This window comes from Dermacentor variabilis, chromosome 8 (assembly GCF_050947875.1).
Source record: "Dermacentor variabilis isolate Ectoservices chromosome 8, ASM5094787v1, whole genome shotgun sequence".
NCBI lineage: Eukaryota > Metazoa > Arthropoda > Arachnida > Ixodida > Ixodidae > Dermacentor > Dermacentor variabilis.
The window spans coordinates 11,718,350-11,730,637 of NC_134575.1; the positions used below are offsets into that span (position 1 = coordinate 11,718,350).

The 12,288-nt window shown below is 49.1% G+C and overlaps 1 protein-coding gene across 1 annotated transcript in view; it reads left to right on the forward strand.

Moving 5' to 3' along the window:
- The window catches only part of LOC142589621 (uncharacterized), a 22,697-nt gene extending 11,007 nt beyond the window's left edge, over positions 1-11,690 (forward strand). The window contains exons 3-7 of the mRNA XM_075701128.1: positions 2,440-2,523; positions 3,642-3,761; positions 5,950-6,083; positions 8,060-9,555; positions 10,485-11,690. Of these exons, the coding sequence (XP_075557243.1) occupies positions 2,440-2,523; positions 3,642-3,761; positions 5,950-6,083; positions 8,060-9,555; positions 10,485-10,807 (2,157 nt within the window). The 3' untranslated portion in view covers positions 10,808-11,690. The remainder of the gene's footprint in view (positions 1-2,439; positions 2,524-3,641; positions 3,762-5,949; positions 6,084-8,059; positions 9,556-10,484) is intronic.
- Positions 11,691-12,288: the final 598 nt, after the last annotated feature.

A 12,288-nucleotide genomic window follows, 5' to 3' on the forward strand; every position in this document is an offset into this window, starting at 1 on the left:
GAAATAAGCGTAGCGGTGGCGTCGTGAACTAAAGTATGTGACCACGAGTGGCGCTGTACAACAGGAAACGGAAACGGGGTTTTGCACAGTATGGTCGCTTTACCTACCTGGTTCTGGCTGATGCGCATCGATCGTGCTCCCGCCAGGTTGCTGTGTGGCAAACGTAGCGCCTACATATGTATGTAGGCGCTACGTTTGCCACACAGCAACCAAACTGGCGGGAGCACGATCAAGGCGCAGCAGAATATATGTAGCGCTGAGTCATATCGAGTTAAGGCACACTCTGAACTGACTTTTAAGGGCATCCCGAGCGGTTTTTCGATTATTGCGCCGCCGTTACCCCGAGTTGTGCCGCCGCGCTCCAGCTGTTGCATTTCGTGTAGGGCTACTGACAGAGTGCGGTTTCCAGGTGGCACGATGGCCTCGACTGGAATAAACGCACACACCAAAGATTGAGTAAGCTTGAAAATATTTTATTTGCATTTTACAAGTACAACAAAAAGCACACGTCTACGGATCCACACAAACGCGGTTACATAGTCAAGAACATAGTCAAGAAATGGCTCATTAATAAGGGTAGCACAGACGCACAAGAAAGAAGACCTAAGCTACAAAACGTACAGTCGGCTGCTAAACATAACTTCCCTGTCACCGCGTGTCACTTTTATACAGCATCTTTAGAGCACTACCAGGCCGGGTAATTTGGCGAAAAGAACGCAACAGCTTACGGCCGTCAGCTGCCTCTTCCTTACGGGTGTCATAATTATCCTAATCTCCGCATCAACGTCGTGCAAGTCCGCATACAGGTATCTGTATCTGAACCACATGTGCCAGCTTAATACATGTGTAGTGAAATTATGATAACCACTGCGTCTTATCAAACGTATTGGTTTTGCAAATGCGCATTACAGCTGACGGAACGACATACTGTAAGTGAAGCACAAGAGAACAAGGACAAAAGGAGGATGCAACACCTGAAGAAGTGAAGAATTAGTAGGCGTACAGCAAACAAGCGATGACGGAGAACACACAATGATGCATCGGGTGTTCTGTGACATCGGTTTGCGTACTTACGGTGTTATGGAGATCAACGGCATAAAAACGTACCTTCAAGCGTATTCCGTCAACCTCCGCCGCATTCATTATGATAATCAACGCCTAAACAAAATGAGGCACTATTTTTTGCCAAGAGTAGACCTCTTTACAGCAAGTCTGTGTAATGACTCGCAGACGAAACCAGCATGCTTTCGAAAATGTTTTACCGCCGTAGTATTCGAACGCCAACGGCCAGGAAACACATCGATACCAATAGGCTGTCGGCTGTCGGTGGTTAATCAAGTACAAAAACCTTGACGCTATGACTAAAAAGCAGCTTCAACAATCAAATTTAAAAAAAAATCAACTGCCTATTTGCCTGAGGTAAAAAAACATCCTTAGACACCTCAATTGTTCATGTCAATGGTTTGTGTAAATTAAAAAAATCAGCATGTTCAGCGCCCCTAGCAGAGAAAGCACCAATTAAAGTATTCGACCAAATTACAGTAGCTCCACTTGCGCGCTTACGCTGAAACGCGCCTCGATTGATTTTTCGCCCTCTGTGGCCATTTGTTGAACTTGAGAGTGTGCGGGGCCTGGTTTAGCGGGGGCGTCAACGTGAGCAGCCAGATTGGTGGCGCCAGCTGATGGCGCAAAGTTCAACCACACAAACACAGAACTAATTACTATATTCTGCTCAGCTGCTGGCGTAAATTTTCGACAGTGGCGTAATCGTGTTCACAATCACGCCGCTGCCAAAAATTTGCACCAGTGGCGAAGCAGGATATGGTGAGCTACTGCAGCTTTAGCTATGCGTTTGTCTGGTTGAGCTCTACAACACCAGGCGGCTTCACCGCTCCGGCCGCTCACGTTTACGCCCCGACCATCCGGTAATCCGCCCAAACAGCTCCCGTTTACCGGAATAGCGTACAAGCTAAAAGTCTCTAATGACAGCATCTGTGTGCTTGTGACAGGTGTTCGTGTCTGCAGTACTTATTTGTTAATACTTCATCTCGGTTTCATTTCATTTCTTTCTTATTCTTGCCTTATTTCTTCTTGTCTGTCTGTGTGTGCGTGTGACTGTGTGTGTGTAACAACTAGCTCAGCTTTCTGTCGTTCTGATTGTGTGTGTGCGTGCGTGTTTGCGTCTACCTGACAGTGTTTGTAGTGAAGCTGTAGTTATTGGCGAAAATAGAGAATGTAAACACTGAATCTCAATTCCCCAGCTTTTAAAAGGACGCCTTAGGTCCTTGTCTGCTTGGATACGTGCGAAATACACACGTGATATGTGATTTCCTTATAGACAACTTCTGAACCGATTTAAACCAAATGCATCGCATTTGTTGCGTGACTTGTGTCACCGACGCAATGCGCGATGATTTATTGCAACTTAATATATTGCAGAACCTCAAGTGGTTCTGGCGCAAGTACTGGTTTGTGCTGGACGGCCGCTCTTTGCTCTACTTCAAGTCAGAGTCAAACTACAACGTGAGTATCAGCTTGTGCAACAAATGCACAGCTTTGCATGGCGCTTAAGCACTCACTGGAATCAGCGACAGTACTTGGCAGTAGACTTAACGTCAGAGGTGACTTCGATTTTCCAGTGCGTGCTCAAGGGCCGCTTGCTGCAAGTATTTCGTCCCACTTACAAAACAATCCTCAAACACTAACATGCAGTCGCCGAAAGTAACGAGAGGTCACTGCACTTAATTTATTGTACTTGCAATTAACACATCTATCTGGAGGCAAGTTCTGTTGTCTTTACCTCTCTCAGCAAGAAGCTCAAATACGCTTAAAGTTCGGGAGGAACTGCCTATTTACAATACATGGGAACGGAGAAATCGTCTTGCGGCATCCGCTGAACCGATTTTCGTTAACCAATCTACCGATGGTTGGTATTCCCACCTTTGCTTTTATCTCCGTCTCTCTTTCTACTGACTGTTGTGAGATATTTATTTAGACCTTAAATTTTACGAGAAAATTCGAATTAACGAAGCAAGTTGTAACTGCGCTATTCCGGGACGGAAACAGCGTGTCACAGATAGCACCGCGAATTGCACCGATTAGGACGCCCGAAGCTTACAAAATTGACGTATTATCCGCCAAACTAAAATATACCACTGATAAGTCAATAAATGTTTTGCAAATTTCACGTAACCGCGGTGCAGCAATTTCATGTAAGCCATTTGTCCAGTTTAGGGGTACTGACGCGGCATACAGAATGGCGGTATACCTGTTCTGCGCGGGGCTACAAAAATTATGATATTCACCTATTTGCCGCAATTCCGTTTGTGAAAATTTGACGCCTTTAGTCAATATTTTGCTTCAAACAGAAGGTAGAATCTATATTAAATGCGACAGATTTCAATCAAATCAGATCGAGGATTACCAGAGAAGATCATGTCAGCGCTTCAGATGTATTTTAATTGGGAAGTTGGAGTTGTCCACTAGTTAAAGCTTTTTTTTTTTTTTCTCACATGTTATCCATGCTAAGTGCCCGGATTTAACGCCGAGGTTGTATTTTGCAGACTACTTCGTTAACTAAAAGCATTTAGCATTGGTATTTGCTTAATCACTGTGATAAAGAAGCCTCCAATCCCTTGCAGTCTCTCGGCACCTGCAAGGGTCTGGTGGACTTCGGCTTGGTACAAGCAGTCAGGCCTTCGCATGGTTCCAAGAATATCTACGCTATGGAAGTAATCACCCGGTCTGACGTCATACACCTCGTGAGTACCCGCTCGATCGCCTGCACTCCTTCAGTCGCGATGGCCAATTGGACACCCTTGCAGTGTGAATCAACACCTATAGGCTGCTTTAGGCACCACTACATTAAGCAAATATTTTCAATCTGTTTTACTGTTACGCGTATGAAACGTGTATATATATTATATATATTGTGATTATTCTCAAAGTGATTTGTAATCGAGGAGCTCTTAAGAATACATTCTTTAGATCGACTTAAATCCTTCTCTCGCTGTGTCGAAGATCTATACCACTCCGATGCAATTCACTGTCTCACGTGTGCAAATATAACGTTGTTTAAACCCCTTACTATGATGCCTTTGGACGAAACGTATTAAATGTAACTTTCCCCGCACTAACATTTCATTTCTTAGAAGATATTATGTTCGTGGTTGACGTCGAGACGCTGCAGACTCCTGAACGTAATCGGATTTTCCCCTACCATATTGATAGTTCACAGACGTTACGAGCGGTCAATTACATACTGAAGTGATGCGGGCTGGTTCAGCCGAGATTCGGCGAGGTTGGACAGCAGTGAGCCGCGTCTCACAGCTGCCCAGCTTCGCTGAGCCGCGGATCTGCATCGCTACACACGCGACCAGTTTGCAGTTGGTAACAGACACGCCATCTTTGCAAACAAGAATACGGAAACGCTGATATCTCCTTTCACCGGAACAAAAGCAGAACATATCACGCTGCCAGCTGTCTGAATCTGTCATGGCTAGTCATATATGCTCGCAACTGTCACCCATGCACCATGCCAATGTCCAACACATTTTTTTTTTCTTTTTGGCTCCAGCTAATCAACGCCCATTCGTGACACGTTAGAGACCGGGACCGCACCGGTTTTTGGACGGTGACCGCCTTCACTAAAATATCACTGACGTGTCAAGCCCTCGCTCGGCGAAAGGCGCGCTTTATATTCCGGAAACTTCACAAACGTCGTCGTGACTTCCCTATCAGGACAAGCCGATCATTATCAAATAGTGCACACATCGCAAACACTGCACCACACTCTTGGACCGACGCGAGCACTACCGACTGCACTGGAATATACAGCGCGGTACACTGTTAAAGGAAACACGTGACAGTAAACAAAGCGCGAGCTCTTTCCTCTGGCAAGTGTGGAATAGTTCAACTTCGCAGCAGATGACTTATGGTTTCTTGCACCTTTGTACACACCTGTGCAGTACATTGACCTATGGGCACCGGACGCACAAGCTTTCCGTGCTAACAGCAGTACCGGATCATATAGCCTATAGCGATCGGAGAAATCATATCTTGGTGGAAACGTTACGCGTTCGCGATGCTCTCAAACTAGCGTTGATATCGAAACAAGCCGTATATGTATATATATATGGCGCGATTTGGAGCGATATAGAGCCGCGAATTGGAGCGTTCCCTTTCACAGTGGGCAACGCTGTACGATGACGGATGTACGGATAGCAGCGCCGCTTGAGCAATGTGATCTGATTCGCCAGCCGTACGTTCAGCTATCGTCCTCACTTGGACTCATTTCTCTGCCTCAAGTTCACCCCGTGAAGCGTCACTACACCGTCCAAATGCTATAATCATTCACACTGTCGCAAGTATTCGTCAGAGAGGTATACTCACACCTTGATGAACTCGCCGCCACGGTGGTTCACTCTGTGTCTGCGCCGTGCTGCTGCAGAGCACGAGGTCGCGGGTCCGATTCCCGGCAACGACGGCCGCATTTCGAAGGAGGGGAGGTGCAAGAACGCTCACGCGTACATTGATGAGTGTGCACATCAAATAACCTCGAGAACTTAATGCGTAGCCCTCCACTAAACTTGGACGACAGCCTAGAATTCCGCGCAAGCTCAACCCATAAAGCCGCAGCGCACTTGTCCTCCGCTACAAAACGTAGTTCCCGAGAGGCAACGTTCATCTCATTCAATCGAGACGCATCATTGCCGTGACGTCAAGGAAACGACCGAACGTAATTCGATGGCTACACGCCGTAGATCATAGCCCCTAGTGTTGTGTCGGATTGTTAAACACCACGAATTAATCAATCTCGATGACTTGACATTGCGCTAAGACGAATGTAACCACACTTCGATGTGTCGGGGTCGCTTACAACTGGGCGCACGCCCTGCCTGCTGCCGCCTTCCACGCTTCCTCACGCAGATGTTGGGCGCGTGAATGCAGGCGGCCGATGACTGGCAGACGCGGCAGGTATGGGTGGCGGCACTGCAGGCGGCCATCCAGATCAGCGAGGTCTCGTGGCCCTTCAAGGTGCAGTTGGACAACGCGCCCAAACTGGTGCAGATGCAGCGAGGACAGTGAGTACTATAGTCTCAACTCGCAGGGCGCGTGTCTCATCAGGCCGGAGGTTTCTCTGGCTCCCCGCCGCTAACCTCGCGTGGAAGGCAGTGTGGTCGTATACACGATGGGCCCACAAACAGTCCTTAATCAGAAGTTCGACTTGTAACGCGTCGAATACAACTGAGAAAACTGATAACCACGACAGGACACACCTGACAAGATGTGTTTGGTCTTTAGCTGGTGTCCTATCGGGACTACAGTAGGTTTAATAAGTTGTACTCAACGCACTGCAAGGTGAAGGAACATCACAGCTGTCCCAATTTCTCGCTTTAATCAAATGTAGGCTGATCCTGGTGCACGTTGCGTGTTTTCGCAGGGACTTTAATCTGGTTTGCAACGCGGATCGATCCTGCGGAGGCAGTGCAGCATGACATTATCTATGCGCTTCAGAACATTAACCAATAGGGCTAATTAATAGATTACCACAGGGACAGACCTCAGCAGGCCATAATAGGAGGCTATCGCTAGACTACGAGAATCATACTCCGATGTTCTCTGTAAGTTTCGTTTTTTTTTTTTTTTTTTTTTGCTGAGGACAGATCAATTTGACCCTAAGGCTAAATATTGAACCACGCTTGACTTATATTATTCTCTCTAAAAATCTATCCGCACTCTTCTGGGATAAATAAACCTTATTAGCGACGAAAATGAACGAAAAATCCGTGCTAGAACCTCGCGTACAAAACGTGGCCCCAGTGACGTCGATGTTAAGTCAGATATTTCAAGGAATTATCGCGTGTAAGTCGCAGAACCCTGCATCCGCCAATTTCAAGTTGGAAAATTCGGCAGAGACACTCAAGAGCGCTTGCGTGTGGGCATGCGAAAGCATCATAGTCACGTTGGTGCAATGTTTTTTTTTGTGCACGTTCCTTGTCGGCGCAAGCTCTCGCCTGCGTTTTAAATGCGCCTCGGCAAGGCCTATATATTCTAGTTCACTATATAGTAAGGCCACGTGAAAAGGCGCCAAGCGTCTCAACGCGCTCGCTTGCCTGCGAGGAGTTCATAACTCGAAGGGCCGCTCAGTGGCCTTCATTTGGCCATTGATGCGTTTTACTTTATAATAATCATTTTATACGCTCATGACGTGGCGCCACCTCCTACCCATTGGCTGCACCGTCACGTGCCCAACGACGCGCGCTCTAGGCGACACGTTTGGTTAGCTATAAAAAAAATAGATAAATAGATGGCTGCGGTGTGACGTGCGCAATGACGCACGCGCTACGTTCAGCCAACCGGAACCTGCAGCCGCCGTGGCGTCGGGGAAGCGTGCTCGATTCCCAGCCGGACCGAAATTTACCTAATATTCCTTTCAGAGGGGCATTAATTTGCAGAAAACTCCTTGAGAAATATGACGTCAATTCGAGTATTCTTTTATGTGATTTTACTCTTTGCCGTCGGCCATTTTAGGTATCGTCATTCGCTCACGCCGCCGACTACAACGCCGGATTTTCGCCTGATGCGGCATCTATAATGCTTTCGCATTAATATCAACCCAGCAGAGCTCTATAGACTGTTCCCAAGAGGGCCGAATTACGCGGCGGTGCACCCTTATAGGGCCTCGAGCTGCGGTTCCTTGCAGCCTATTTCACGTGCCGTTATATTCGCCAGCCTTTCGCAACGCGGAATCTCACAGATTCTCTGTGGGTTCATAGACGCTCGGCTCAAATTACATCATTGTCCTGCGCTCCGTTGCCATTACTACTATTTCCCTTTGGCTCATCGAAGTAATCCTTGCCTTTCGCATGTGCATATATTCCAGATGACATTTAGAACGTCTTTAAATGCTCTTGAATGGAGCCTTATCCCACCTGGGGTGGGCAGCCACTTCCGCGCTGCGGCACGTAGTTCAGGAATGAAAGAATAAACGCACAATCACTGGCTACCCCTTATAACTTCGTTCTAAACAATGGCATCCATTTTGCGCGTCTCGCAGAATTTGCAACTCTTCGCCAGCCTCCGACTGCGAAGGACGGCGATCCAGGCACAACGATCGCGGCCAGAAGACGTCCAGTCTGATAATTTACGAGAACGTCAGCATCGAGACCGCGACGCAAGACAACGAAGGCTCCTCCGATCGTCGGCCCTCCAGCGACGGTGCCATCTGCCAGCAGATATCGGAAGCAAAATCAAACGCACACGACTCGGAACAAAGAGCGTCGGACGGTAGCGGCAACGCTCTAGGCAAGGGCCGTCCTTGTTCGCACACGAAGAAGGACAAGGGATACGGCGGCATGCTAAGGAGGGCTCGGTCCTTCAGCTGCGGTCTGATGTCCGCAAAGGGCCGTCTGACAGGCTTCCACCGACACCGCGACAAATCTGCGAAAACCGGAAGCAAAGTTTCGCCAAGCCGGAAGCACGACTCTTCTTCTGCTAGCCTGGCTCAGACCCCAGACTCGAGCCGCGTGTCCAAGGAGGCGGAAACAGCGTCGCACAAGAAGCAAGACTCGGTCGGTTCCGTCCGATCGGGAGAACTGCCTTCCAGACAGACCAGCAGCTGTTCGAACAGGCCCTCGCACCAGAAGCACGGCTCCACGGGATCGGCGAACTTGAGACACGACCCGACGATGCCGGCGGCGCGAAATCAAATCGCCTCCTTCTCCTCGTCTGGTCGCGCCGACGAGCGTCGCATCACGGCGTGCCTGGACGTGAACCCGACTTACCAGACGGCCGGAGAATCGAGGGGCGACGGCTTCGCGACCGAGCCCACCGCGCGGAAACGGTACAACTCTTCGTCGTGCCAGGACGAAGACTTTGTCCCGGAGTGTCCGTCCAGGCCGCATCCCCCGAGTCCGATGCCGCGAAGTGACGTGTGCGCTGCGATGCCCAGCCGCGACTACGAGGAAGTGTACGAAAATCACGTTCCGCCGCCTTTGGTCGACAAGGTTGGCGACGACGAAAGACGGCGAAAGAAGAGAAAGCCTCCGAATCTCAGACTGGATCAAATCGACGCGATGATTCCGAACTGTGACTACGCCGAAGTGCGCGACGACCACGTCCTTCCGTCTCCCCGGCGGCGGTCGGTGGACGACGCCAGCCAGGAAGGAACGTGCGCTGCGGAACAGTCGATAATGAAGGCACCGAGCTGGGAATACGCCGAAATCGACGACGGTCCGTCGCTGTCCAGAACTTTCTCGAGTCCTCCGTGCGGCGTCAGCGTCAAGATGCCCCTAGCGAGAAGGCCCTCGAACCCCGAGTGCTCCGTGTCGAGGAAAACGAGCAAGGACTCGGCGGACGACTCCTCCCTGCACATCTACCAGGAAGTTCGCGGTTCGTCGCGCAGTCCGTCGCCGCAGCCTTCGCCGCGCACCGTGTTCATGGCGTCGACAGCGTCGAGCACGAGGCCCGCAGACGTGGAGGACGAGGAGGAGAGCTACTACTCCAGCATCTCGGAGGAAGATCTCAGGCGGTACCAGTGGTCCAGCGATCTCGGTAAGTGAGATATATGCCGCAGAATGCCGCTAGGCCTGCCTTCAATAGACTCGGGCGACTGACGTAGATTTATACAGGAAGACGCGCACTCCAACAGAACGTTTACACCCTTTGGGGTGTGTGTTGCCCCGCCCCCCAACAACAATCGTCATCTGTCTTGCTTGTGTTAAATTTCTTTTCTTGAAAGCTCTGCGCACGCTACTTTCCAAGTCAAGAATGTGATGTCACACTGATAGTACACATATTCGTGACCTGGAAGTACTGGACGCGCAGCGTTGTAGAAGGGAACGCACGCATGACAGATGACGATTCTTGTAGTTCGGTGCAAGCCCCTAAGGATGCGAACTCTTTTTAGAGTGCAGGGCTGAAGCAGCACTCGTGGTGTTATCTTGTGTAATTGTGCTTAACCAAAACGCGCAGAACTTTCCTTATCATGAAGTAAGTAATGTAACGTTCGTTACGATGTATTGTTGCGGAAGTGCACGCGGCGAGGGAAGAACGGGTGGGCGGGAAGGGGCCGCTATGGGGCTGTCGAGTATCTGCAGCGTCAGCTTTTTTTTTTTTTTTTTGTTAGTCCTATGCATTCCGAAACCTGTCTTCGGAGCGCTAACATAGGCCGGTTGGTCCGTACTTTATAGGTTAACGAACGCAGACAGTACTTTTCGACAGGATACATCGGACGACAGACACAAGCCCTGTGTGAGTCATCTGGCATAAAGCGCTGTTTCCTTTCGCGGCTATCTGCTTTTTTGCGGTGCAAGCAACTTGCTCACGCATTTTATCATTTAGGGCTGCACGAGCGATGATAATTCTGCAGAGCTAAATCTCCTCCATCCGCCGCTCGGTGGAGACGTCTATGAAGGAGCTTTATGCATAACTCTTCGAAGGCCAAATGCGGCCTACGTATTCATAAAACCCTCCTGCTGCAGCCCGCGTAGGCGAGGCCTCCGAGACCGGCACCGAGTCGTCCACGTACAACACGGCCGACGCGAGCGGCAGCAGCGAGGCGCTGGCCGAGACCGGCTACATGGAGGACAACCCGCACATCACCGTCACGGCCACCGACAGCAGCCACAGCAGCAGCGGCGGCAGCCGCATCGGCACGGCCCCGTCGAGCGAGGCGATGCGCGAGCTTCGCGAGCTGCTCGACTGCCTGGGGACCGAGAACGACGGCAGCCTGCTCACGGGACAGAGGAGCATCGCCAGGGCCCGGCAGCTCCTGGTGCGGGAGATGGCCGCCAACGAGGCCTGACGGACAGACGAAAACATTTGCAGTGCAAATAAAGACAAGGTCGAACACGCAGTGCGCGTGACAGGCGCTAAACTTCCAACTAAGGTTCATTTAGAGAACGCCGCACACTAAAGGTACTCCAAAGATAATGAGCTGCATTAGTAAGTTACGCTTCTGCAGCACCAAGTAAGCCACACTCACCGTGAGAGGAGGCTTGGTAGGTCAGTAAGGGTGCAACAGCTTAAGATGGCTGGTGACACCGCCTTGAAATTCCTGCACCAGCCCGCCATGACGTCATCAGTTTTCATGGCGACTGCTTGGGCCGGGTCAGTTTTTATCGGTAAAGATGGACTACACTGCACTATAAAGGAGTCGGAGTGAATGTAGCACAGTTCAATAACTTTTACTGCTCCCCAACCGCTTAAACACAACGAGATATTTTGAAATCGGTGACGTCACACATAGACGCACTGGACTTCACGTGCAAAATTGAAAAAAGAAGTGAAAATTGGAATTCTCTTTCCTTTCTAACAATTGGCTTTATTAATACGAAATTAACAAAAATTTTTAAAAATCTACTTTATCTGTCAACACTGATTTGGTGCTTCCCTTTAGTGTCTCTTTAAATACAAACACGTGACCACTATTGGGTAATCTTGCATTGACACTGCGATTCCCAATGCTGGTCACATGTTTGGATTTACACTGAGGTATTACATTTTTTCAATAAACCTCAATTGGGAGTTTAGCGCCTGTCCTGTGGACTGCGTCTGTGTACTGGTCTTTAGTGCACTATGATGTTTTGTTCTTTATTACAGATCAACTCGGCCAAGAAAATGTATAGCCAAAAGACAAATTTCCTCTGTCCATGGTGCTCCAATACACTTTGTTCTTTGCTTCAGAAGCAAGCTAAACAAGACTCACTTCTTTTCAGGCGTGCAGCGCACAGAAACAACACTGGACCCCTACACATTGCTAAACCACACTTCAGCCACTAATCCCCTAATTCTACACTCTAAAGAAATTTAGACCATTTGTAGATGAACTTCCGAACTATCCGAATGATAAACATTGTCAATCTTGCATAAGTGTTCCTTTAATGCCATGTGCTCGCTACTTTTCCATTGGGAATGCTGCATCACACTGATAAGCATGTGCCATTCAGTACCGGACCAGGAGTGCATAACTAAAGAAAAGAAATTCACGCAAGATAGATGACAATTAATGTACTGGGATGAGATATGCCTCCTTCTAGAGCATACAACATTCCAGATCAAGTAAGTAGATGGCAGAAAGGTCACAACTTGACTGAAGCGATCACTACAATTCAATGATACTGAAAGGCAATTTCCAAGTAAAATTTTTCGTTACCAGGGCCAACGGGGTGCTCGATGTATGCTTGAATGTAGAGTCCTTGCAGATGTTACAAATATAGACACACTACTGAGTGTTGCTGAAAAGCAGTTAGTGTCTTTTTTCAGTCAAGGGATGGAGCTTTGCTT